General features: G+C 42.2%; 2 protein-coding genes across 4 annotated transcripts in view; both read right to left on the reverse strand.

Annotated features, from left to right (window-relative positions):
• Positions 1-8,992, reverse strand: part of npdc1b (neural proliferation, differentiation and control, 1b) — a 38,689-nt gene extending 29,697 nt beyond the window's left edge. The window contains exon 1 of the mRNA XM_074637161.1: positions 8,581-8,992. Coding sequence (XP_074493262.1) covers positions 8,581-8,650 — 70 coding nt within the window. The 5' untranslated portion in view covers positions 8,651-8,992. The remainder of the gene's footprint in view (positions 1-8,580) is intronic.
• Positions 8,993-13,153: 4,161 nt separating this feature from the next.
• Positions 13,154-26,461, reverse strand: part of niban2b (niban apoptosis regulator 2b) — a 43,818-nt gene continuing 30,510 nt past the window's right edge. Inside the window, exons 8-15 of one of the 3 annotated variants that reach the window (XM_074637121.1) lie at positions 25,403-25,565; positions 24,664-24,851; positions 23,834-23,989; positions 19,720-19,833; positions 17,665-17,772; positions 17,216-17,327; positions 14,815-15,800; positions 13,154-14,541 (exon numbers count right to left, since the gene is read on the reverse strand). In XM_074637121.1, the coding sequence (XP_074493222.1) occupies positions 14,119-14,541; positions 14,815-15,800; positions 17,216-17,327; positions 17,665-17,772; positions 19,720-19,833; positions 23,834-23,989; positions 24,664-24,851; positions 25,403-25,565 (2,250 nt within the window). In that variant the 3' untranslated portion in view covers positions 13,154-14,118. Of the gene's footprint in view, positions 15,801-17,215; positions 17,328-17,664; positions 17,773-19,719; positions 19,834-23,833; positions 23,990-24,663; positions 24,852-25,402; positions 25,566-26,461 lie in introns of all 3 variants that reach the window. The other 2 variants (XM_074637119.1, XM_074637118.1) reach the window with 2 other exon arrangements.

Genomic DNA, 26,461 nt, shown 5'->3' on the forward strand with positions numbered 1-26,461 from the left:
GAACCAGTAGAAAAGTCTTCATGTACTCCCATCATCTGAGGACGTGAAGACCCATTGGATTCACTTTATTTTTTAGGTGTTTTAGGTGATTTTTGACTGAAATGTCCTCACAGCAACAGTAAAACACACGGGTCAGTAGGCTACAGGATTCACTTCAAACCGAAGCTCAGGAGGAATCAGTACAATCTCACGTTCCATAGTCCCCTCACTCGCGAACAAAACCCTGAGGTACTTGAACTCACTTGGGGTAAGAAAGGGGCTGATGTTGCGGTAAATGTCTGCATATTGTATGTATTTAGTTGTACTTACAACGGGATTAGGAAGTTCTGTGTTTGAGCGGCATCTAGAGAACGCCCCCTTGGCCACCCAGAGGTGGAGACTAGAAGCTGAAATAGCTTTTAGCTCTCCCATTCCTCAAACTAAAGTACGTCTCTGCCGTGTTAAATGACGGCCCTGGATGCAGGAAGAACAACAGATTTTGCAGCAGCGAACTCAGCTTTCTCAGTCAACATAGTACGCATTGAGGAATTTATTGCTTCAATCAACTACATTTACATCAACACTGACTGGACAGCCACATAAAAGGTGGCACATTTTCCCTTTAAGCAGAGCCTTATCTTGTTGAAAACATGTAACGTAGCGGTACAGAGCATCCAGGAGACTAAGAGTCTACAGCAGCAGTGGCCTCCTTCACACAACACAGGCCCTAATCAGGTTATGTGTGCTTTAATAGCCTGAGTGGAAGCCTGCTTTCAGCTCATCAGGAACCGCAGCAAAACCACAGGTCCAGACCTCCACCCTGTCAAACACTTCACTGAACTGAATTTAAAAAAAGGCTTGTTCTTCTTACCAATGTTCAAGACTCATCTTAGAATCTGTCCCGTTAGCCAGTATAGCCATGAGAACATACAGTATAGATCCAAAATTCTTTGTATGCCCCTCGTTGATTGCATGTACCTTATTTGTGGTTATGTAGCCAGATTATTTTTAGAACTATTGCACTGATTTATAAATGCCCCCTCCCTATAGAACCACTGTCCCTACAGATAGGGTTGCCATAGAGCTCCATTGTTGTGAGAAAACTATTAAAAACACATCAGTGAGCCACACTGTTGCACTGGGTGACATGTTCTTTACCATAAACACGCGCACTGTAGTTTATTTTGACTCAATCCCACGTACACCGTTCTGCTGCCCTAAATACCTAGCTTTATACCACCGCTGAAGAGAGTCCCTAACAAATGCACCATTTCCTTCTATTTGAGTAATGTCTCTTAAACTACAGTGGCCAGCAGGAAACTACTGAGCTTTTCTTAATAATGAAACTATATATTTGAGAGGTGTTTTTAAAGATTTACATCTTCAATAGAAACCAATGGGCTTGGAGCTCAGCCACACAGACGGGGTAGGGAAGTCAGAAAGTATTGAGAGGCGGACTGACACGTTGTTGATTTTGGTCTTTTCATGGGATTTGTTGACAAGAAGAAAAATATAGAATAACACCAGCTTTGTCCTTTAAAGGGACTGTTTGTAAGAATCAGAAATGTCTTGTTAACAGCGACACCTGTGGCCTTTAAGTCAACGGACGTCAGCGTCCTGTTGCTCGCGCACCCGCTTGTGCCCGCTCTACATAGACATGAACGAGCATCGCTCAAAACAGTGAGGCGCCACACGTCAGCTAAAACCACAATATCACTCTATATTTCAGCTGCTCCGAACGCGGCCGGAGGGAACAGGGGAGACACCGGAGTTTTGGTCGGGGACGATAATGTTTCTCTCTGCAGAGCCCCGTCACTTCACAAGACACGGGAAACCTCTGTTGGTCTGGAGGAGCTGAAGCAGTTATTTCTGTAGAAACGTCCACTGTACATTCACTAGATATTCTCAGAGCTAAACTAACCCTTCTGCAGTGTGGAGTGTGCACGCATGCACGTGAGAGTGAAAGAGCGAGAATGAGCGCGGTGTGTGAGTGAAGGCAGGCAGAGCAGAGTACAGCCGAGACTCCGGTCCTGGAGACCGAAGCTACGGTCTCCCCCGCGTCCTCCGACCGCGGCCAACACTGTTTAACAGACGGGCTTCACTAGATACAACCAAGAGGTTTTGGTGCTTCCGTCTGAACAGCGTAGCCACACGCGAGCGCACCCGGATTGATTTATACGTGTAAGAAGTTACAAACAGTCCCATTAAGAGGTCACAAGCCAAAATGGCTGGTGACACCACTGATTTATTGTATGTGGTGTTTAATATGAATAAAGTATGACCTCCAGATGGTGATCATTATACCAACCATCCACCGCTAGCAAAATTCTACTCCACCACCACCACAGCCCTGATCTTAAAGGGATAGTTCAGGTGTTTTGAAGTGGGCTTGTATGAGGTACTTATCCATAGTCAGTGTGTTACCTACAGTAGATGACAGCACACCTCCAGCTTGGAGAAGCAGACAGGAGTACCAGTACGGAAGCAAAGCAATGTACTGCTGTGGATGTAGCCGATAGCAAAATGTCTTTTAGCCACCTAAAGAAAGACTCACCTGAAAAAAATCAGTATCAGTTGTATGCTGTACTACAAATATTTCCACTGGTTTACCTTGCCGTGAGACAGCCTTTCAGCCAAGGACCCGGCAAGGTCCCAGCATGGACCCGTCACGGATCAGCCTGGGCCCCATCACAGAGGGACGGGAAATTCTAGATGGCTGCGTCTGTATGCTGTACAGTCTATGTTTCCAACGGGGAACTGAAGCAACCAGAAAAAACTAATTTTACCTTGCAGAACATGGGAGTTGCTAGTCTACCGTTGCCTTGATTGGTGAGTTAAGCCTGGAGCACACTGCCCGCTTCATGCTCGCGTGACGGCAGCGTTGCGTGTTGTTTTTTATTTCGGCGTCCATGTTAACAGGTTAGAGTGGACACACTTGCCCGCATGAGACGTGCGTCTGACGCGCGTCAGACGCACGTCAGACGCACGTCTATTTTATAGAATAGAAGGCTCGCCTATTTTACACGCGAGCCGCTCGCCTCTCGCCTCTCGCCTCTCGGCTGCGTGTCCCAGCAGCAACAGACAGTGAAGGTGATCTATTGACAGTATATGAACATCATACCAGCAAGATTACTACAGTTTCCATGTCTAGACATCTCTAGAATATGTCACAGACAGTGAAAGTGATCTATTGACTGTATATTAACTTCATACCAGCAAGACTTTACTACAGTTTCGAGGTTTATCTGTAGAATATGTTACGGAGATGAAAAAAAAGTAAAGTTAAGTAAACTTGTTTTTAAATCAACACTTCCTGCTTTCATTTCAAAATAAAAGCCCTCAGGCGTTTTTTCTATAGACAGAATCCCTTCATTTGTTAAAACGAGGCTTTTATTCTGAAATATGAGCAGTCAGTGCTGTGGAAAACGCAGTCACTTTGAGACCTCCAAGAATGTATAAAGTTTGGGGTTTAAATCAACACTTCCTGCTTTCATTTCGAAATAAAAGCCCTAAAGCGGGTTTTCTTTGCACAGAATTCCTTCATTTGTTAACACGAGGCTTTTATTCTGAAATATGTGCCGGACAGTGATGTGGAACAAGCAGAGAGTTGGAAAGCATCATAAATGAATACAGTACGGAGATTTAATTGTGGATTATTACTATTATTTACTAATTACCACACGTTTCTGAACCTTTCTCTGTCTAAAATAAATATAAATTATATTTATCATGAAGTTAAATGGCCATTAAAAGGCAAACTCTATGCAGAAAGAAAGGGCTGACAGCAGCATCAGAAACACAGCTGACAGGTAGCTGACACGCTCCCGACAGGCAGCTAACTTGCGTCTAGTGTGAACACCCTAGGTGGGCATCACGCGGCCACGACGTGACGCTGCCGTCAGGCGAGCCTGAAGCGGGCAGTGTGCCCCAGGCTTTAGTTTGTGTTTTTGTGTGACTTTGGTTAGTTTGGATTCACCAAAGTCACACACACTGGAGTGTGGTGGCTTTGGCGAGAGCAGAAATGGATACAACGGCTTCAGTTCCCCGTCGGGAATGGCTGACGGCAAAGTAAAGCGCTTAAAACCTTTAAATATTGCGTACACTTAAACTGATAAGACTTTTTTAGGTGGGCCTTTCTTTCAGGTGGATAAAATAGATTTTGCTGCCGTCCCCGTCCACAGCGGTTTGGTTCAGTGCGGTGACTCCTGTCTGCTTCTCCAAACTTGGGGCGTGCCGACCGTCATCTACTGTAGCTAATACACGGACTACGGATCAGGACTTCATACAACCCCACTTCAAAACACCCAAACTATCCCTTTAAAGCATGTGAGATTATCTACAGGCCTGACGTGTGAGGAAGAAAGAAATATATGAATAACAAAAAATAATAAGAATCCTTCAAATTGTGAATACAATAGTAAACCTGCATGACATTGCAAAGTAAAAGTCTGAGGGATAAGGGTTTCTAAATGAATAATAGATAACTTAGGCACATACAATTAACCCACCCTCTCAACATGCAGACTCAGAGTACATGCATCAATCTCAATCTGCTTTCAAAAGACCAAAACCAAGAGGGCTCAACCCCCCAAGTGGGAAACCACTGCATTAAAAGCTTTAAGAGCAACCGTTGGACTACTGTTGAAATTCTTACCACTCCAATAGCAAACCTTTAGGATAGAGGTCAAAGGAGTCTAAATCTAAAGTATCATAATAAGAGCAGCACTGCAAAAAAAATAAAAAATAGGTTGACCTTGTGATAAGGATTTTTTATCAAAACATTTTGTGAAAAGTATTTTGTGTTTTGATTTATTTAATGTATTTCTTTTTTTTTATTCATGTTCAATATTTTTTCTTTATTTGTTTATTTTTATTTTCATTGATTTATTTTGAGGGGGGAGTATATGTAATCAGTATTTCATGTTTTTACGATATTTAAAATGTAATGGATTTTTTTTTTTTATTCATATTCTTGTTAATTGTTTGCATGGCTTTTTTATCATATATTTCTAACATGTCGTTCTTTATTTGTTTAATTTGTTTGCTTTTTTGAGGGGGGGGGGGGGGGGGGTGTACATATAATCAGTATTTTGTGTTTGTTTAAACTGAATTCATTTTTTGATTTGTTATTCATTATATTCATGTTTATTTTTTACATGTCTTATTTTTATCATTCATTTAATGTCTTTCTTTATTTTTAATTTGTGTTTCCGTGTTTTTAATATCCTGGCTTTGGTCCTGTTTATATTGTGGTATCATTGTGTCTAATTTCATGATGGAACATTGGAACATGGATGCTTCCATGTATTTCCGATCTTTGTTAGTCAGTTAATGATAGAGGGGTGTCACCCTGCATTAAAGAATCTAATTATCCCTGTTTCAGCGGAGACTCATTCAGGCGTGTTACATGATGGTCAAAATATTATTTCTAGTGCTGTGGTGGGATATCAAGAGAGTACACTCACTTTCATTTAGTGTAGAAACAACAAAAGGGGGGGTTGTGTGCATCACGATGTCATGATGTTACAGCACTGCCGTGCTCATGCTGAATAAAATAACTGAGGGGTATGTGTGAATCTCAGAATGAACTGTGCGACAACACATGGACACCAACAGAACGGTGACGGAGAGCTCTTTGGCTCTGACAGCAGGAATGTGTTTCTGAGGACACCCAGACCACCCAGACCACAGCCAACACCTCTGCTATGATAACTGAGGCTGTGACACCACAGCGTACCCACCGACACACCCTGAAAACAGCTTGTTCCATCCAGTCCTCTGAATCATCCATTTCCCACCTCACAGCCTCGTGTCATTTCCGTTGTAGCGTCTATTAGGGCTGCACGATAATGGCCAAAATGATAATCACGATTATTTTGATCAATATTGAGATCATGATTACTTATCATGAGTATTCATGAATTTTAGGGACATCAGATATTTCTTTTTTTTACTGCACTTTAACATATAAATAAACAGACTGCCTTTCACTTCCATGTTGTGTTACATTCCTGCTAATGTACAAATATTAACATCAAAATAAGACTGATCCTTATTCACAGTGCACCTCCTAGAATCAAAAACTGTGACTGTAGCAAAACTTTTTACTCAAAATTAAATAAACAGAGCACAGCTTTCACTTTCATGTTGTGCAAATCGTTGCATCAAAATAAGACTTAAAGGTCCCATATTGTAAAAAGTGAGATATTCAGGTCTTTATATTATAAAGCAGGTTTAAGTGCTTTATAAATACTGTTAACCTATCAAAACGTTCAATATACGGAGAAACACACACAGCCCGTATTCAGAAATTGTGCGTTTGAAACAAGCCGTTAGGATTTCTGTCCATTTGTGATGTCACAAATCTACAATATTTAGACCATTACACGGTTTAAACATAAACATTCTAAATGGGTCCCAGTTTATTTTCTGTTGCAGTGTATGTAAATAACATCAGCTGACAGGAAGTAAACATGGACCCACACCGTTGCCTAGCAACGCAATTCTGTTGAAATGCACTAAAACGGAGCATTTCAGACAGAGTGTAAATACAGGTATAATCAGGCAGACAGTATGAGGAAAATAAAGTTGTTTTTTTTACATTACAGCATGTAAACATGTTTTAGTAGAAACACAAAATACAAGCATGAACCTGAAAATGAGCATGATATGGGACCTTTAAAAATAAGGTTCTTCACCTGAGTTTAGTGCTTTTTCATTTAAAACAAGTAATATGCAGTATATTACTCTTCTACTCTGGACTGCAGCCACAACAATCAGTGGAGTTTTTCACAGGCTGCCGCTGTAAGGTGTGGGCGCGCAGCGGTGTGGCAGCTCCCCAAAAGTGAAGCCAAAACATGTTGAACGGCGGCTGGCTGTTAGTTTAGGAAGCATTTAATTTAATATGGAGCGGAGTTTTCTATGAGCGGAGCACACATTTTAAATGCCAATATCGCAGTCGATCAAGTTCACTTAATTGTCTGAAGCCAAAATGGTGATCTTGCTTAATATTCGATTAATTGTGCAGCCCTAGCCTCTATCTATGAATGGTTGTGACTGCACTGACACGCAGCCACTACAACTTTAAAATATGATTTAAAAAGTGTTTAAAACCTAATTTAAAAAATATGTTTTAACACCAATAATTTCTTTAACGCATTAAAGCTGCAGTGGGTAGAAATGGAGGAAATATGATTAAAAACAGTCACTATATCCTGACAGTAGTGCATGAGACTGGTAATCTGAAAAAAATCATGTTCCTCTGTGTCCTCCGGTGCTCCTAACGGCATCTGCAAGATTTCACAGACTGGAGGGAAACAACCAGTCTTAGCAGAGCTGGAGCCTTGCCGTCTCTGAGAGCCACGATTCAATCACTTGTGAACTCCGACCGAACGGTCAAACTAGGCAGCGCTGATCAAATATGAATCAATATTCTGTTACTGTAATGCCTATTTCTCTCTTCAAATGCTGGCTTGTCATGAAAGAGGTTAAATAATTGACAAAACAAACTTACACCAAATTTTGGCAAGGAAAAACTGTCATAGCCATTTTCAAAGGGGTCCCTTGACCTCTGACCTCCAGATATGTGAATGTAAATGGGTTCTATGGGTACCCACGAGTCTCCCCTTTACAGACATGCCCACTTTATGATAATCACATGCAGTTTGGGGGCAAGTCATAGTCAAGTCAGCGCACTGACAGCTGTTGTTGCCTGTTGCCTGCAGTTTACCATGTTATGATTTCAGCATATTGTTTTATGCTAAATGCAGTACCTGTGAGGGTTTCTGGACAATATCTGTCATTGTTTTGTTGTTAATTGATTCCAATAATAAATATATACATACATTTGCATAAAGCAGCATATTTGCCCACTACCATGTTTATAAGAGTATTAAATACTTGATAAATCTCCCTTTAAGGTTCATTTTGAACAGTTTAAATATTTTAAACGACTGACAGCCCTAGCACAAACATATTAGCATCAAAATGTACTTAAGTAAAAGTAGTACATAATGATGTATATCATCATATCATTGAAATATAATTACTAATGCATTAATATGTACATTGTTATTGCAGCTGGTGTAGGTGGAAATCATTTTTTACTACAGGCCTTTATACTGCTGGGTAGGTGGATTTTACCAAGAAATCAATCAAGTCTATATCCATATTTTAATAATACATCTATTTATTATATTTTGTAGGCTATTAACAATCTGAATCTGGAAAATAACTAAAGCTGTCAGATACTTGTAGTGGAGTAAAAAAGCAATATGTGCCTCTGAAGCTAGTGGAGGAGAAGTATTAAAGTATGGAAATATTCAAGTAAAGCACAGTAGGCTACCTCAGAATGGTACTTAAGTAAACTTACAGTAGGCTACTTGAGTAAATGTACTTAATAACATTCCACCATTGGCCTCTATAGCATCATCACAGTATCATGATGATAGTTCCATGTGATGCTGGTACCGTGGTGGGTGTAAGCCAGGCTGATAGGTCAGTCCTGGAGGCCCTCTGCAGTTCACCACCAGCAGCTCCACAGCAGCAGCCTGGAGGATGAATGACAGTGACAGCAGGCAGCAGGCAGCAGCAGCTCCTTACCTGTCAAGCAGGTGCTCAGCGACAACAGGGCCGCAAACAGCGCAGCCTGGTCCAGCAGCGGGACCCACATCCTCCTAGACACAGCTCCGACCACTGACCGGGGACACCGACGGAGGAGCAGGAGGAGGAAGAGGAGGAGGAGGAGGAGGGGAGTCGGTGCTGATCATTCCCCCATCATCCCCTGGTGCTGAGGGAGGACAGGACTCAGAGAGATAACGACAACTAGAAGAAAACCTAAAGAACCGAGGAGCCGATGCAGGCGGCCGTGGGTATCCGGACTATCGAGTGTGTTTTGCCGCGGACTGTGTGCTCTCCACCGCGGACTCTCAACATGGATGCGTCCCGTTCACTGACTGACTGGCTGACTGTGGTGACTTCTGCTGAGCTGTAGCAGCAGAGGCACGTACAGTGTGACGTCAACACGCTGCACTCCCACCGTGCTGCCTTCAGGTGCTGCTAAAGATCAAATTGGCCAGTTTAAATATGACTCACCACTACGTAGTGAGTCAAACCAGACTCATTCAGTCTACAGCGCTAAAGATGGATGTAGGGAACTCTCAGTGTGCAGATGGTCTGTGATGATCCCTCTCTGACTGCCAAAGGACAAACTGATGTCTCATACTTATCAAAGTTTTCTGCCAAGACTAATTTTTGAGGTCAAAAAGTATTGAGTATTCCCCTCATGCTGTGTTAAAGCTGCAGTGGGTAGACATATTATGTTACTGTAATGTCTATTTCTCTCCTCAGATGTTTTAAGAATCATCTTGTAGAACGTTTGTGACCCGGCAGCCATGTTGAGATTAAGTTGAGGAAATACTAAGCACCGCCCACCAGCCGGAGCACAGCCAATAGGAACGCTCTCTCTGTGAAATGACCTGTGATTGTTCAAAGTCTCCCGTCATGGGCTAGATATTAGGCTCGTTGGAGATGAGTCAGGTCTGCGCAGAATCGATCACCGTCGGTTAGATTTGTGTCCGACTTGATCCCGACTTGCTCTGACGCGTGCACACGTGGGCAACGTTAACCTCACGAGATCGAGGCAGCCGCAGTTTTTAGAGCCAGGCGCCGCAGTTGCTCTCCACCGACTGTAAGACCCAGGGCATTATGGGAAACGCTTGGCTCGTGCCTGATCAAAGAGCTGATTGGCTCTTAGTTTTGACAGCAAACACCACGTGTTGTAGAAAGTCACAACTTTCTGTGTAATCGTAATATTTAACGCTAGATTGTAGGATATTAGTCTCATGTTGTGCAATAAAGGTTTCATCTGTTAACAAACATATCTGGTGTGGTTGATAATAATAATTACTATAATAATGAAGGGTATCTATATATAATATATATATATATATAATATCAAAATGAGTGCTCATTATGTGCTTTACAAGGTGGACATAAAAATAATAAAGGATAGAATCCAATACCAGATAGACGCACATTTCCACATATATTTACAAACAAATATAAATAAATCCCAACGTGGTCTGAAAACTACAAGTGGCCTACAGATCGGATCTAACAGGAAGTAACCTTTCTGTGACTTCCTGTAAATTCCGTGAAGGCTGCTGGAAACTGTCCGACTTGACCGCAGCTTTTTGTCTCCGTCCCTGCTGCTGCCGCCTGATCTCGTCTACTTTCCAGGCGAGGCGCAGTTCATCTCGAACGAGCCTATTTTAAAGCCTGAAAACAGAGCCATGAGGAGGAGCAGAAGTCTAGTTTTCTCTCAGAACACTTGAATTACAATATGCTGAAAGGTTATTATGGAATTTTTGCCCAATGATGCCAAAAACATACTGCCTACTGAAGCTTTAATGTCTGAATTTAAATCTGTGTAGTTTTGATCACCATTGTGTTGTCTAACATTTGATATCTTTGTCAAATGTTAGCTTTGTTTCTAACCAGCAGGGCTGCTTGTCAAGGGCGGTACGGTTTTTTACAATTGACCTCGACACCATCAACATGGTGTCTCACTTAGTAGTGGCATCAAAATAGATGTTTTTTTTTGTTTTGTTTTTAATAACTTTAGAAAAGTGATTTGTGTTCAGTTTAAATGTCTTGGTAGATTCTATTCAACATTCAGTCCAGTAGTTAAATCTCTTGCCTCTCACTCTGGGTTTATATTAAAGAGTTTATATCTCATGCTTTCGAGATCTTAAATGTCGATGAATCAGAAGTTGTCTTAACTTGAAATACTGCCATATTAGTCTCACATAGCCAGACCTATGTCCACTGCGCTGTGTCAGCGCTAAACAAAGAACTGCCACATTGGCTGAAAATCAACACAGCCTATTGAAACTCAGTAATATTGAAACTCTGATTCAAAACCTGGTTGGAGCCATTTAATTTTTTTAGGGACACGTGTAACATCTCAGATTGCACTGTTAGGAAACCAGACAGACCCATGAAACTCATTATGTGCACGGTCTGTGATGACGCCTCCCAAAGGACAAACCAATGTCTCATACTTGTCAAAGTTTTTCTGCCAAGACTTTTTTTTTGAGGTAATCGAGTAATTGTTCAATGGATATTAAATTGTTTTAATATCTATATTTTCGGTAGTTTATTGTGGTCCTTGGTATTCATATAATGATGATGATGATACATTTCCACATATTTATAATATAAGATGTTTAATGGGAAAATAGGAGTGAAAACAGTTATGCTGATTGATATTCAGTTTGCTGTTTCAGACTTATTCATCAGGCTCTTGGACAGCAAGAGTTACGTTTATTACATAGAAAAATAGAATCATGGTGGACATTTTCACACATGTAACCAATAACTTTATTATTTTCATTCAATTTAGCTGTGCCCGTAAGCCATAGTGAACCAGCACGCAACACCAACACCTGGTACAACTATATGGAATGCTGCCATTATTGGTAATAATGATACATTTAAAAAGTCAAAAATATTCTCTGTGAGCAAGCTAGAAATACCCAGAAATGTAATAAGGTGTTGAAATCCAAGTGTTCACTGATGTGGTGAAAACTTGGTCAGTTAGTCTGCTATGTCAGTTTCAACCTAATTAAATGATTTAGATTGATATGTGAACATATCTTCTTTTACAGAACAATCTGGCCTTTGTGCAACTTTAAACCTGGAAGTCTTGATCCCATAATGCAAAGATGTTCACATTCTGACTCCCATGTTCAACTGCTGGAGATGAGTGGGCTGGCTCTCAGTTCACAAACTGGGTAGTATGTGGCCCAATCCCACGGTCCCCCCCTAAGGCCTTAAGCCCTGAACCCTCAGGGACTAGACTGACGTCACCTGGTAAATGGTTGAGTGTGAGAGGCTGTAAGGCCTTGAAATGGTATAAATATGAATGGGACAGCACTTTGCAGCAACATCTCACGTTACCTTGACGATGCCAAATGTAGGTTTCCATTTTATATTTTTTACTGCTTATTTCAGGGGTCTGCAACCTGCGGCTCCGGAGCCACATGAGGCTCTTTAGCTCCTCTCCAGTGGCTCCCTGTAGATTTATTAAAAGCGAAATGAATAACTGTTTTGTGTTTACATTTTCATTTTTATTTATCATTGTTTTAGGTCTAATGTACGACAGAGTATTAGGGCCACATTGAGGAAAAAAATAAATCTGAGATTTCGAGAATAAAGTCATATTACAAGAATAAAGTCGTAGGTTTACGAGAAAAAAAGTCATAATATTACAAGAATAAAGTCATATTATAAAGTAGTCATTTTACGTGTTGTCTTTTTTCTCGTAAAGTTATGACTTTCTCGTAATATTACTTTTTTTCTCGTAATATGACTTTATTCTGGAAATCTCTGATTTTTTTCCCTCAATGTGACCCTATTTCTCCGTAGTACATTTGCACTTAGACTTATATACTATATACTGAGACTATAAACTGCGTTACCTTCATCACAATGCTCAAATGTTTTGCAGCTCCAGACAGATTTTTTTTTTTTTTTTTTGCCTAAAATGTCTCTTGATAGTAAAGGTTGCTGACCCCTGGCCTATTTGAACGTGTTCCAGGCCTTACGAGACTACAGGTAACAGTAAAAAAAAAAGCAATTAACTTGTTTTTGTCAAACCCCATTAAGCAAAATTAAAATAAATATTTGATAAATGGTGTGACAGTCTAATGCTTGCATTACTCTGATTTTATGTGTTTTTTTATGTACCATCTTTAATCTATAAATCCTTAACATTAATGTTTCTGTGTAAATTAATATATGCCTGGCTGAACACCCATGTTTATTGTTTTCTAGTTACACGTCCAGGCTTCCCTTGGTAAGCCTGTGTTTAACATCACAACGCTGTGAATTGTGGGCAATTCCCTCAGGCAAAGTCTGCAGAAATGCAGACTTACGGAAAGTGTGCACAAAGGGCTCAAAATGTCTGCGAGAGAGCTCCTCAAGCACTTGACGATTTAACAGTGGGACAAGCTCTAAACCCTTTCGGACTTTGCGGGAACGCGCCTCAAAGTCTGCGAGTCTCTGAGTGTGGACATTTGGATTGGGGCCGTGTGTGTGTGTGTAAAATGGGTTTTGTAAGAGAAAACATCATACGTCTACTATTGCCAACAAAGACCACAACGACAAACTGATAATTAATTGATAATCATTTATTATCAATAACAGTCATTTGTATCACTCAAGAGTAAAATAAATCTAAAAGTACATTGGAGACAAAAGAGAAGGGGGTGCAAAATAATAAATAAAATAGGGGGTGGAGAGATAAACTAAGGCACTTATGAAATTATATAAAATTATGTAAAATGACAGTTTGGTAGTTCACCGGTCCATAGTATTTATACATAATATACACAAGCTTTCTTTAAGGGATAAACTCTTAAAAAATAGTGTTATTCCCACCAGCACATAATAAATTGTCAAGTCTTAAGATGTCAGTGTGTACATCAAGACAATTAATGAATAGTAAAAAAAAAAATCTTTGAGACTTTTCCACATTCTGTAAAGTATTTTCTGTTAAACAATAAGTGAGTTTCTAATACCTAATAGTTTCTAATAACTGTATATTTACACCAACATATGTAAAAAACAAAATGTAATTGCTGAGGGTTATTGAAGGCATCACAGTAGTTAAACTTAAATACATTTAAAAGCTAAATCAATTGACATGTATTTCACCAAAGGCACCTCATCTGGGGTGTTCTCGTCACATGTTTATAACACCCCAATACGGCAAGCCGTCCACTGTGCTCACATTTATACCAGGTGAAGAGAAAATAAAGTGTGGAACTTGTGTGGGTTGAAAGCTCAAGAGTTTCCTGAGGATTTTACTGTCAGATGCAAAGCTGTGAAAATTATACAGGAAAAACAATATTTAACAATCTGACCAGAGCACCTGAGCCCTGCTCAGTGAGGAGAATCTGATGAGGGATTATTGTGGCTGGAACTGGTGGGAAAACTGATATGGTTAAAAAAGCATGAAGTGTCTTTTAATCTTTCTCAAATAAACAAGCAGAAAAACAAATAAGACAAAACAAAACAGGGCAGAATTTAGTTTATGTCTAACAAATGGAAATCATTTCATCTCTGGTCTCAGAGTCACTGGCTTTGGTCTCCAGCTTTGGTCTCCGTTTCTGGTGCTGCAGCAACACTCGTCTCCCTCACCTCTGGGTGCTCCTCTGTAGACTGTGGGGCCGCTGTGCTAGGGGCCACATCCTCCTTCTCTTCCTCCACGGCAACACTCATCTCCCCCCTCACCTCTGGGTGCTCTGAAGGCTGTGGGGCCGCTGCGCTAGGGGCCACATCCCCCTTCTCTTTCTCCACGGCAAACGTCGTCTCCCTCACCTCTGGTTGCTCCTCTGAAGGCTGTGGGGCCGCTGTGCTAGGGGCCACATCCCCCTTCTCTTTCTCCACGGCAACCGTCGTCTTCCTCACCTCTGGGTGCTCTGAAGGCTGCGAGGTCGCTGTGCTAGGGGCCACATCCTCCTCCTCTTTCTCCACGGCAACACTCGTCTCCCTCACCTCTGGGTGCTCCTCTGTAGGCTGCGGGGGCGCTGCGCTAGGGGCCACATCCCCCTTCTCTTCCTCCACGGCAACACTCGTCTCCCTCACCTCTGGGTGCTCTGAAGGCTGCAGGGCTGCTGTGGTAGGGGCCACATCCTCCTCCTCTTTCACCACGGCAACTATTGTCTCCCTCACCTCTGGGTGCTCCTCTGTAGACTGTGGGGCCGCTGTGCTAGGGGCCACATCCTCCTCCTCTTCCTCTTCCTCCACGGCAACACTCGTCTCCCTCACTTCTGGGTGCTCTTCTGAGGGCTGTGAGGCCGCTGTGGTAGGGGCCACATCCTCCTTCTCTTCCTCTATGGCAACACTCGTCTCCTTCACCTCTGGGTGCTCCTCTGAAGGCTGTGGGGCCGCTGTGGTAGGGGCCACATCCTCCTCCTCTTTCTCCACGGCAACACTCGTCTCCCTCACCTCTGGGTGCTCCTCTGAGGGTTGCAGGGCCGCTGTGCTAGGGGCCACATCCTCCTCCTCCGCCCCTTCACTGGTGGGAGACTGGAAGCCACTGTCATCGTGTGGAGGCAGGGGGAGGTCAGAGGTCGCCTCCGGGAGCCTCTCTGGAGCCGTTTCTGTAGCTCCAGATGTGATTTCCTCGGGTGCTGGTGGCGGTGGCAATGTCTCCTCTGACACTTCCTGGTTGGAGGAAGGTCGTTCCTCCACCATTGGCTGGCTTTGTCCTCCCTCACCCTTCTCCTCTACGGCTGAAGCACTTTCTGCAGCAGATTCAACCTTCAGTGGGACTTCTTCTTTACCTTTCTCCTCTGGTTTGGCTTCGTCTCCCTTCAAGACAGAACCGTTTGACAAGTCTGGAGGGTTCTCTGAAGCTTTAGGACTCGCAGATCCTTTCTGATCAGTAGAAGCTTTACCATCGGAGTTCTCGTCCCCATTTCCATCTCCATCTCCGTCCTCCTCGGGGATGTCGTTGACACCGGGTACCTCTACGCACGACTCGTTGGGCAGGACCGGGGAGCCTTCCACCTGGATCATGGACACCACCTGCTTCATCCTCCTCCTCTTCTGCGACTCCCCATCTTCACCGTCACCGCCACCCTCAGTGTCCTCCCCTGCTCCGTCCACCTCTTCCTGGGCTCCTCCGTACTCCCCGGCCCAGTCGATGGAGGGGTTTTCTCCGAGCAGGTGCAGGCTGGGGTCACTGTTGCCGAGGACCATGCTGTCCCTGTACAGGTTGTGTCTCCTCTGGACCGCCGCCTCCTTCACAGCTACAGTACAGAGAGGAGGAGAGGTTAAATGTGCTTCCACATGATGAGCGATAAAGAAAAAATATGTGTCCTAAATTAAGAACAGTATAAAGTGCAAAACTGATCATCTGGTCTTTTATGTAACTGTAGCTTGTTAGGAACTTTCCTGTAAAGGATTGTGTTTTAATTGACAGTGTTGAATTTATAAACTTCTAATTTAAAAAAAAAAAATTACTGCTTGAATAACTTAGAGAGTGGGTTGAACATGCACACATGTAGAATTGTATACGAATCTTCATGTGCTGCTATAAATTACACGAAGTATACAATTACAATACAAATCAAAATAAAGTATAAATACATCTCAGATGTCAGTTTTCTTTCCAGTCATACATATTTCAACTAGGGCTGTCAAAGTTAATGCGATAATAACACTAATTTGTTTTAACAACCATTAATTTCTTTAACGCAAGTTGCAGTTTTTTAGGTTGTAGTGGGCTCAGCTTTAAAGCTAGAGTGAAGATACATCATCATATGACACTAGAAAACCTAAGGAATCCTTGGTACCAACTATACTAGCTTGTCGCGAAGGAGGTTAAATAACGCTCCAAACTTACACTAAATGTTTAATTGAATTTGGTAAGGAAAAACTGGCATGGCCATTTTCAGAGGGGTCCCTTGACCTCTGACCTTCAGATATGTGAATGTAAATGGGTTCTATGGGTACCCACGAGTCTCCCCTTTACAGACATGCCCACTTTATGATAATCACATGCAGTTTGGGGCAAGTCATAGTCAAGTCAGCACACTGACACACTGACAGCTGTTGTTGCCTGTTGGGCTGCAGTTTAACATGTTATGATTTGAGCATATTTTTAATGCTAAATATATGCCTGTGAGGGTTTCTGGACAATATTTTTTTGTGTTGTAAATTGATTTCCAATAATAAATATATATATATATATATATATATACATTTGCATAAAGCAAAAGCAAGCACCCACTTCCATGTTGATAAGAGTATTGAATACTTGACAAATATGGACAGATGAATAAATGTGCAATAAATGTGCAATTAATCGTGATTAACTGGACAATCATGATTAATCACGGTTAAATATTTTAATGGATTGACAGCTCTAAGTTTATTCATGTTGAATTGTATGTGGGCTGATATCTATTTTTGAAATTCTTAAAAAATATATACCATCAATAAAATAAAGGGGAAAAAAGAGAAATGTTTCGTTGTCTCCCATCAGAGAAATGGGAGTTAGATTGAGTTAAAAGGATTGTTTTCAGATTGGCCACCAGTGAGATTTACCGTCCAGTGACGGACAACCAGAGAGCTCAGTAATAATCAGCATCCTGATCTACTGTAGGATGAACTGTGCGAGTGTTGGAAACGAACAGGACGAATAAGACTATAGAAGACTGACCCATCATGATGTCCTTCATGACCGAATGCAGCACCACCTCTTCAAAGATGTTCTCCACCAGAATGAAACGGGAGAAGTCCTCAAAGATCAGCTCCTGGAAGCGCGGCAGCTCCTGGTATTCACAGCAACAGTTAAAAACATCTCTATAAACATCCTCATTTCAGGACAGTTTGGTGGAACATAACAAAAGGGTTATTCTAATACAGATCGAGACAGCAGAATCCAGACGTTCAGATGTTTAGCATCGTTACATCTACTTCATCTAGAGCTAGATGAAAAAGACACCTGGTACAGTTTGACACTGGACAAGTACACACAATACATAAACATGTGTGCCAATACATTTTGGATATTTTCCCCATGACTTTCAAAGGATGGAACACGTAAATTAATGAATATATTTCCATTAATCTTCCAGGTTTTTGGTGACAGAATGCTGCGAGACTCACCGAGGCACAGGAAGGGTTGAGCTGCTTCAGCATGTAGGGGATGAAGATCTGGAGGAGAGCCTCACGGAAGAAACGCTTCCTCACCGTGCTGCTGTCATAGTCAAATTTCTGAACCGAAAAAACACAAAAAAGCATCATTGACGTCAGTTCATGAGTGAACGGTTTCTGTCCAAAAGGTGACGTTTACTCCACTGCATTTATTATAAAAAGCAATGTCTACTCAGGGCACCCGGTCACGTTTCATTTGTCTAGGAGTTGTTAGAAACAAATTTGTGTCGCAGCACTTTGTTTTCGTGTTCTTTCCTACCACATTAAAAGGATCAATATGTAATATATTTACTGTAATAAATCATAAAATGACCAGGATGTGTCATCAGAGATTAAGATAACATTCTGAATTGAGATACTGGCTTCTCCGACAACAATGCTACAGCCAGTATGCGTACGTCTGTTTTTGTTTTGGCCTGTGTGATCTCGTCCACTGTGATTCTGACTACTGCTGATGGTCAGCGGCTAACACGGTCTTGTCTAGAAGGTAACCCTGCACTAACTGCAATCAGTCACACCGGAGAAGTGGATGGGACACGTCTCCAATATTTTGAATTTGGACCACTGTTAACCATTTTAAACGCTAGCTGTCAGTGCTACATGTTGTTCCTTTAAGGCAGGGGTCAGCAACCTGCGGCTCCGGAGCCACATGCAGCTCTTTAGCTCCTCTCCAGTGGCTCCCTGTGGATTTTCTAAAAAAAATAGTGGAAATTAATAACTGTTTTTTGTTTACATTTTCATTTATCATGGTTATCAGTCTAATGTACGACAGAGTATTAGGGCCACATTGAGGAGAAAAAAGAAATCTGAAATTTCGAGAATAAAGTCAGATGTTTACGAGAAAAAAAGTCATAGTATTATGAGAACAAGGTCATAATATTATAAAGTAGTAATTTAACGTGTTATTTAATTTTTTTCTCGTAAAGTTATGACTTTATTCTCGTAATATTCTGACTTTATTCTGGAAATGTTTTTTCCCTCAATGTGACCCTAATACTTCGTAGTACATTGTCTCTTTGGCCCTCACTGTATTAGACTTATATACTATATACTTAGACTATAAACTGTGTTACCTTCATCACAATGCTCAAATGTTTTGCCTAAAATGTTTCTTTTGATAGTAAAAGTTGCTGACCCCTGCTTTAAGGGATGGCTGTGGCTCAGGAGATAAAGCAGGTTGTCAACTTATTGGAAGATCAGCGGTTTCATCCTTCCTCCGGTCCGAATGTTGAAGTATCCTTGGGCAAGATACCGAACCCCAAATTGCTCCCGAAGGCTGAGCCGTCGGTGTGTGAATGAGTATTTAGATTAGATGTGAATGTGTGAATGCTGACATGTAGTGTAAAGCACTTTGAGTGGTTGGGAGACTAGAAAGGCGCTATATAAATGCAAGTCCATTCAGCATTAATCATCTCACGACTCCTCAGATTTATTGTGAGATGCGTTTGAGGGGCCGGCAGACCTCCAGGTATAGAAGGTATGGAATCAGCATGGATTGAACTGCTGCAGCCCGAGACCAAACCCATTATTATTATCGCCGTCTGTTACAGGCCTCCTGAGCAAATAGACTTTTATGAACTGATATAAGATGTGTTTTGATGAATGGAAGGTTGATAGTTGTATTAATACATTTATACAACCATTGCTGCTAGTTTGGTTGCGGCAAACAAAATGCAAAAATGTTGTCCCAGATCCCACATTACCCACTAACACAGCAACCGGTCTGGATCTTATTCCAGCCACATGTCTGAGGGATAGCGGCAGTGCAGTTTCTAGTTTTTAAGACTTGACTTGTCATGATGAAATTGCTGAATCCATGCAGCTGCTTTGGTTTCAGGGTGCCCGGTACTGTGAATGCTGGCTCACTGTCATCGTGTCATGGCTTACGGAGACACTTTAATAAAATGGTTTCAGGATTAGAGTGATGACCTACTAGCCTGTTCTGTGTGTGTGTGTGTGTGTGTGTGTGTGTGTGTGTGTGTGTGTGTGTGTGTGTGTGTGTTTTACCTTAATGACTCTGTCCTGGCAGCGTTGGATGGTCTTACAGAGCTCCTCCGTACCCTGAGACTCCAGACTCTGGTGAAGGATCTGCTCAAATGTATACACTGCTTGGTCCATTTGCTGTGGACACATACACATACAAAGAGAGAGAGAGTGTTACATCCCGACCGACTTTACTGTCTTTCAAAGGCTGTAGCAGGTTTGGTGTTAGAGCTCGAGTGGTACCAAACATGTCATGCTAGCTTGTCAGGAAGGAGGCTATATAACGCTCCAAACTTAGGCAAAATTCTGGCGAGGAAAAAAATGGCATGGCGATTTTCAAAGGGGTCCCTTGACCTCTGACCTCCAGATATGTGAATGAAAATGGGTTCTATACCCACGAGTCTCCCCTTTACAGACATGCCCACTTTATGATAATCACATGCAGTTTGAGGCAAAAAAACATGCAGTTATTTTCGCCTATTCTAAAATGGTTTATTTGAATATTTCGGCATACTGGGGTCCCTAAACAGTCTTGGAATTCCATAAATTGCATATGACTGTAAAGCTGAGACTCTTGTGGTTCCAATGAGCCCAACTGTATTCATGTGTGATGATGTTAGTCCCCATAGGATACCTTTCATTGTAGTGAGACCATTTTTTTTTTTTAAATTTGACCTCACTGTAAAGAATGACCTGTGGTGACCTCTAGGATAATCACAGCCTCATCAAACTTTACAACCACAAACTACAGACCTAGGGTATTCAGAGGAAGTACAGGTTTATAGACAATAAGGGGAGAAGTTTCCAGAACAGAAGCGCTCACCATCTGATTGCCAAAAAATGCAGTTCTTGCAGAAATCTCCAAATGTCCAAAAAAATAATTTGATACCAAATCACAGCATGGCTTTTTCTATGGTGTTCCTAAAGTTCTTGGTCAAGAGGGTCTCAGAGGGTTAAAAGATATCAGTACGTTTTATCATATTTGGCAATAATAAATAATAGGAACAAAAATAAATGGCAATGTTATTTTTTGTGTTATTAGTATGTTCTGAGAAGTTTGCAAGCAATATTCTAAGTTGTGACATATGTAACTGGTGACTGATTACGATGCACTGCCCCCAGTCCGACTGTCTCTGCCCCATGATGTATCTCTACACACATATCCCCAATTCGATCTTCTCATTCCCTGTTCACCTGAAGTTACTGAACAAACCACTAGAGGGCACTCCCCTTCCTACAGTTCTACTGTGCCTGCAGCTGTCAGCACAAGCTCAACCTTGTCCAATCCCTCCTCTTAAACTCTGAGCAGAAGGAAACGTCAGTATAACTGCCCTTTAGTTTCTTGAAACTAAACTGACTCGGTGTAAATTAAATGACCTCGCAGCACTTGGAATTCTTCTGTTCTAAGATACATCGGCTTTAAGACTGAAAACACTATCGTACATGTTAAACAGGTAGTTTCTGAAAAAGCGTATTGACTGGTGATGTTCAAACATCATTATACATCACAGTGAGGAGGCATGTCTATGTTATAGCATCAGAACAGGAGGCTGGGAACACGTTCTTCTGAGTTCAAACAAGCACAACAAATGAATTCAAATGACCCCACTTAGCTCTTGCAGCAGCAGCAGCATCATGTGTTTGATAATTCAATAAGAACTAAATGATTCCCTGTGGCAACGGAACACAAATATTGACTTCATCATCTCCTGGATTTGATCCAGTAACTGGTCAACATGCAGTCATCTGCTGCTGCTGCTCTTTATGAGCTCTCTGTAAGATCCGGATTCTGAGAAAGCACGAATACAAAACATGACGTATCATGGATTTTGTTGCCTGAAAAACACAGAAGCCCGACAGCTTAATATCTCTCTGGTGGTAACCTAAAGAGGGCATCTTAGGCAATTTGTAAAATTGTCTCTTAGATTGTTTAAAGGTAAAGCAGAATATATATGTGTGTTCTGATTTTGTCACACCACAGAATAATGTGTTAATACCCAGCCACATTTGAATGATTGAATTTTTTTTTTTAATTTTCAAGTACGGAAAATTAGGGTTCAAAATTGCGGGGGGGTTGTGACGCTAAAAACTATTTATTCATCGTTTTACAGCCGCAACAGTAGCGACGGAGTAGACTACGGCGGGGTCTATGACGTAGGCACAGGTGACTGGAGGAGGCAGAGTGTGTGGCGCACCGCGGTGGCGCACTGGAGACAGTCTCATAGTTGCATCTGATAGCTGTTTTCATTTTGTCCATGTCTAATGTATCTGTCCCTATCTAATAAAACAGAAATAAATGAATAAGTCATGTCTAGTTCATGGCAGTGATTTTTCACACAACAACTTTATGAAAAGGTGCTTATGGAATAGTTATGGCTCACTAGCACAAATAACCCTGCTGGTTTAAATGTTTATGATAAAGTGGATATAAGTATGAAGTGAAGTTAAATGTGTGAGAGTCATCATTATACGTATGAGGATTACTCTCACATCCCATTTCTACAGTCTGGCTTCAATTCTCCACCTCACCATCTGCGTCTCCAGTTTCCCCCTACCTCGGTGCCTCGGTGCCTCCATAATCGGCGTACACACGGGTCAACGTTTCCGTACCGGTGTGCACATTCTCCCGTCAAATTTGTTTTTATAGATCACAACCGTTGCGTGGGAAGTGGCGTACGCACATTTCAGGCCCCGTTTTGTGCGTACCCGACGGTTATAAATGAGACCCCTGGACCTTTTCTTTTTACAGCGCGGGACTTGAGGAATTGTTTCACAGCTTGAGTATCTGTAGTTTCTAAACAGTACTTGAACTCTGAATGACCTTGTGCAGAACCCCCCCCCCCCACATTGGGCCCCACTAAAGGGTCATGATAAGTGTTTTCTCTATGGGGTGGAGGGAGCTGCTTCCTGGATCTCTTCCCTGAGACAGAGTTGCTGTTGTTGGTGGATACACATACAAACTTCATTCTCAGTGTTCAAATCTTGAGGAAATATGCTAGATGATAATTTAGCTTCATTTCAATGTGGAAACCATCATGTTTTAACTTGGATCAAGTCCTGAATGCTATTCTACACTGTCCCAACACCCTGATTTTACTTGCATCTGCACTAGAAACAAAAAATACTGTCTACTACTACATTTCTCAGGCCGAGATAACTTGTTATAAAGGGTTGGTTCACCTAAATTACAAAAAAAGACTTTCTAGTTTTAAATGGTATCTGTCCATGCAGATAAGTGTTGGTTTTATTTGACTAAATTTGTAATGGCAAGTTCACGCTTACACAACTTTAGCCCTGATTTTCCACTCGTCAACCATTATTGGAGTTCCCGCACAAAAGCTGGAGATCTGAGGCATATCTGTGCTGGCTTGGCGCTCGAGCGTGAAGTGAACTGTTCATGTATGGCATATTCATTAGGGCTGTCAATCGATTTGAATAGTTAATAGTGATTAATCGTATTATTGTCCATAGTTAATGGCGATTAATCGCAAATTAATCACATTTTCTATCTGTTCTAAATGTACATTAAAGGGAGATTTGTCAAATATTTGATACTCTTATCAACATGGCAGTGGGCTGCTTTATGCAAATGTATGTATATATTTATTATTGTAAATCAATTAACAACACAAATCAATGACAGATATTGTCCAGAAACCCTCACAGGTACTGCATTTAGCATAAAACAATATGCTCAAATCATAACATGGCAAACTGCAGCCCAACAGACAACAACAGCTGTCAGTGTGTCAGTGTGCTGACTTGACTATGACTTGCCCCCAAACTGCATGTGATTATCATAAAGTGGGCATGTCTGTAAAGGGGAGAATCGTGGGTACCCATAGAACCCATTTACAATCACATATCTGGAGGTCAGAGGTCAAGGGACACCTTTGAAAATGGGCATGCCAGTTCTTCCTCACCAAAATTTAGCGTAATTTTGAAGCGTAATTTAGCCTCCTTCGCAACAAGGTATGACATGGTCGGTACCGATGGATTCCTTAGGTTTTCTAATTTCATATGATACCAGTATCTTCACTCTAACTAAAAATTGCAAGTTGCGTTAAAACCTGTAAACTACACTAAACCCAATGGAAAAGGTAAAGTGGCTTAGGTAATTGCCGTATTAGAGCATCACCTCTCTCATGAGGATCTGGGCCCTCTGGACGAACACCGAGGGACTGGAGACGTCGAACCTCTGCTGCAGACCCTCCAGACTCAGCGGCTCCACCTTCTCATAGCAGCTCTGCATCTTCACCGGATGGTAGGCCAGCATAGAGATCTTCTCCATGTGCTGAGGAAGAGGAAGCAGATTTGTTCAAAAATGATTTGTATTTTTGCATTCTGTTTCACAAACCATATTGAACTATTGAATGGTTTTTGATTTCATAGTAACAGACTTCAAATCACTTCAAAAGGTCGGATGACCTGCATATCAATCATGTTGTCATCACGCACTAGGAGCTTATCCTTAAAGCTGAAGAAGGCAGGTTGGAGCTAAAATATGATACCGTTTAGCTGTAAAATGAGAAAGTTTGTGACCTGGCTGCCAAGTTGAGATCAAGTTGAGGAAATACCAAGCACCGCCCACCAGCCGGAGCACACTTTCTCATTTTACAGCTTAACAGTACACTACAAGATGATTCTGAAAACATTTTATGCTGCATTACAGTAACAGAATATTCATTCATATTTGACCAGCGCTGCCTAGTTTGACCATTTAATCTAAGGTTTGCGAGTGATTGACAGCTGCCTCTGTTGAATGAACAGCCAATAGGAACGCTCTCTCTCTCTGAAATTACCTGTGATTGGCCAAAGTCTCCTAAAGCCTGAAAACAGAGCAATGAGGAGGTGCAGAAGTCTAATTGAATTACAATATGCTGAAAGGTTAATATGGAATTTTTGCCCAATGATGCCAAAGATATTCTGCCTACTGCCACTTCAAACTCCTCCTCTACCTCCTCATACCTGTGCCACGGCCTCCTTGGTGCCCTCATTGAGGGTGTTCTTGCTCATGTCCACCAGCTCTCTGAAGAAGACGTCGCGGACCTCAGAGAAACCTCGGCTGGTCGGCTCCATCAGGGCTTCCAGGATGGAGCTGATGTAGGGCTCGATGCTCACCTTCAGCAGCTTCTCAGACTTTGGGAGAACCACCTCTGTGGGGGGGAATGAGGAACACGAGAGAGGGGAGATGGAGGTAAACATGTATGGTCATAGTTTCAGACAAAGACTATCTGGAGGTCAGAGGTCAAGGGACCACTTTGGAAATCGCGATGCCAGTTTTTCCTCACCAAAATTTAGAGTGTTGTTTAGCCTTCCCGATAAACTAGTAAGACATGGTTGGTACCGATGGATTCATTATGCTTTCTAGTTTCATATAATATCTATACCTTCACTCTAGCTCTAAAACTGAACCTGCTTTTACCACCCTAATGATTACAGCGAGTCCAACAGACTGAGCAGCAACAGGAGCTGTTCTGATCACTTATACAACTCCTGCCAGTACATAACAGCAGGCCAATCAGAGCCTAGAATTAGTCTACAATCACTCTGGTGGCACACTCCAGACATTTCATTTAGCAGGAGAAGAAGAATTTAATCAGTCAGACCATCACAGACGGGCTAAAAAAAGGAATGAAAACAGGGACAAAAGAAAAAAGGTGTGGAAATGATTTCATTAGGTAAAGATGCTCACTCTCCTGCTTACCTCTGATCTTGTTGGTGACGTGCTCCTTGGAGGTGATGATCTGGTCCATGTCTGTTCGTATGGAGGCTTCCAGAGAAGAGCACGCCGCTTCACACTTCTGCAACACTGCCTCATACTGGGCCTGGCACTGCCCCTGCACCAGGCTATACACAGCATCACTGATCTACACACACAGGAAACACACATTTGAAGGCACAACCTCCTGTTCCTTTCATCTGCTCAGTTTAAAACGTAAGTGAACCATCCATCCATTTTCTGTAACCGCTTATCCCATTCAGGGTCGCTGGGGGGCTGGAGCTGTCCAGCTGACATTAGGCGAAGGTACACCCTGGACAGGTTGCCAGACTATCACAGGGCTGACACATAGAGACAGACAATCATTCACGCTCAAATTCACACCTACAGGACATTTAGAGTCAACTAGAATGGCACTCGGAGAGCGAAGACCTCCCCCCCCTCTCCGTGCAGCGTGGGCCATCATCCACGTGTATTTTTGTTTATGTTGAGATCAGCTGTACGTAGCGGAGCATCGTAAAACACTTCATTCAAACCGTCGCCGTTACTCTTTCCAACAATCACCAAGTGTGCTTTGGTCGAACTCAACTGTGATTTCACAGAGTTTAACCCCCACCCCCGCTCTCTCTCTGTCCCTCTCTCTGAAGGAAAGAGGCGGGGTCATGCATCATCAACGCGTCATCAGTTACACTTAATGTTGTGGCTGATCGGAATCCTTAAAAAAAATTCCCGAATCCGGATCATGGTCCGGATCGCCACCAAAATGTAATGATTGCTTCTTGTGCCACGCCACACCACACCCCTCCAAAAATTTCTTTCAAATCCATCGCAGACTTTTGGAATAATCCTCCAAACGGACAAACCAACAAACCTACAAACCAACGCCGGTGAAAACATAACTTCCTTTCTAGGCCTTCAGCCTTGGCGGAGGTAACAATGAACCTAACCTGCATGCCTTTGGACTGTGGGAGGAGACCGGAGAAAACCCACGCTAACACAGGTAGAACATGCAAACTCCACACAGAAGGGCCCCAAGCCGGATTC

This window comes from Sebastes fasciatus, chromosome 6, assembly GCF_043250625.1.
Source record: "Sebastes fasciatus isolate fSebFas1 chromosome 6, fSebFas1.pri, whole genome shotgun sequence".
NCBI lineage: Eukaryota > Metazoa > Chordata > Actinopteri > Perciformes > Sebastidae > Sebastes > Sebastes fasciatus.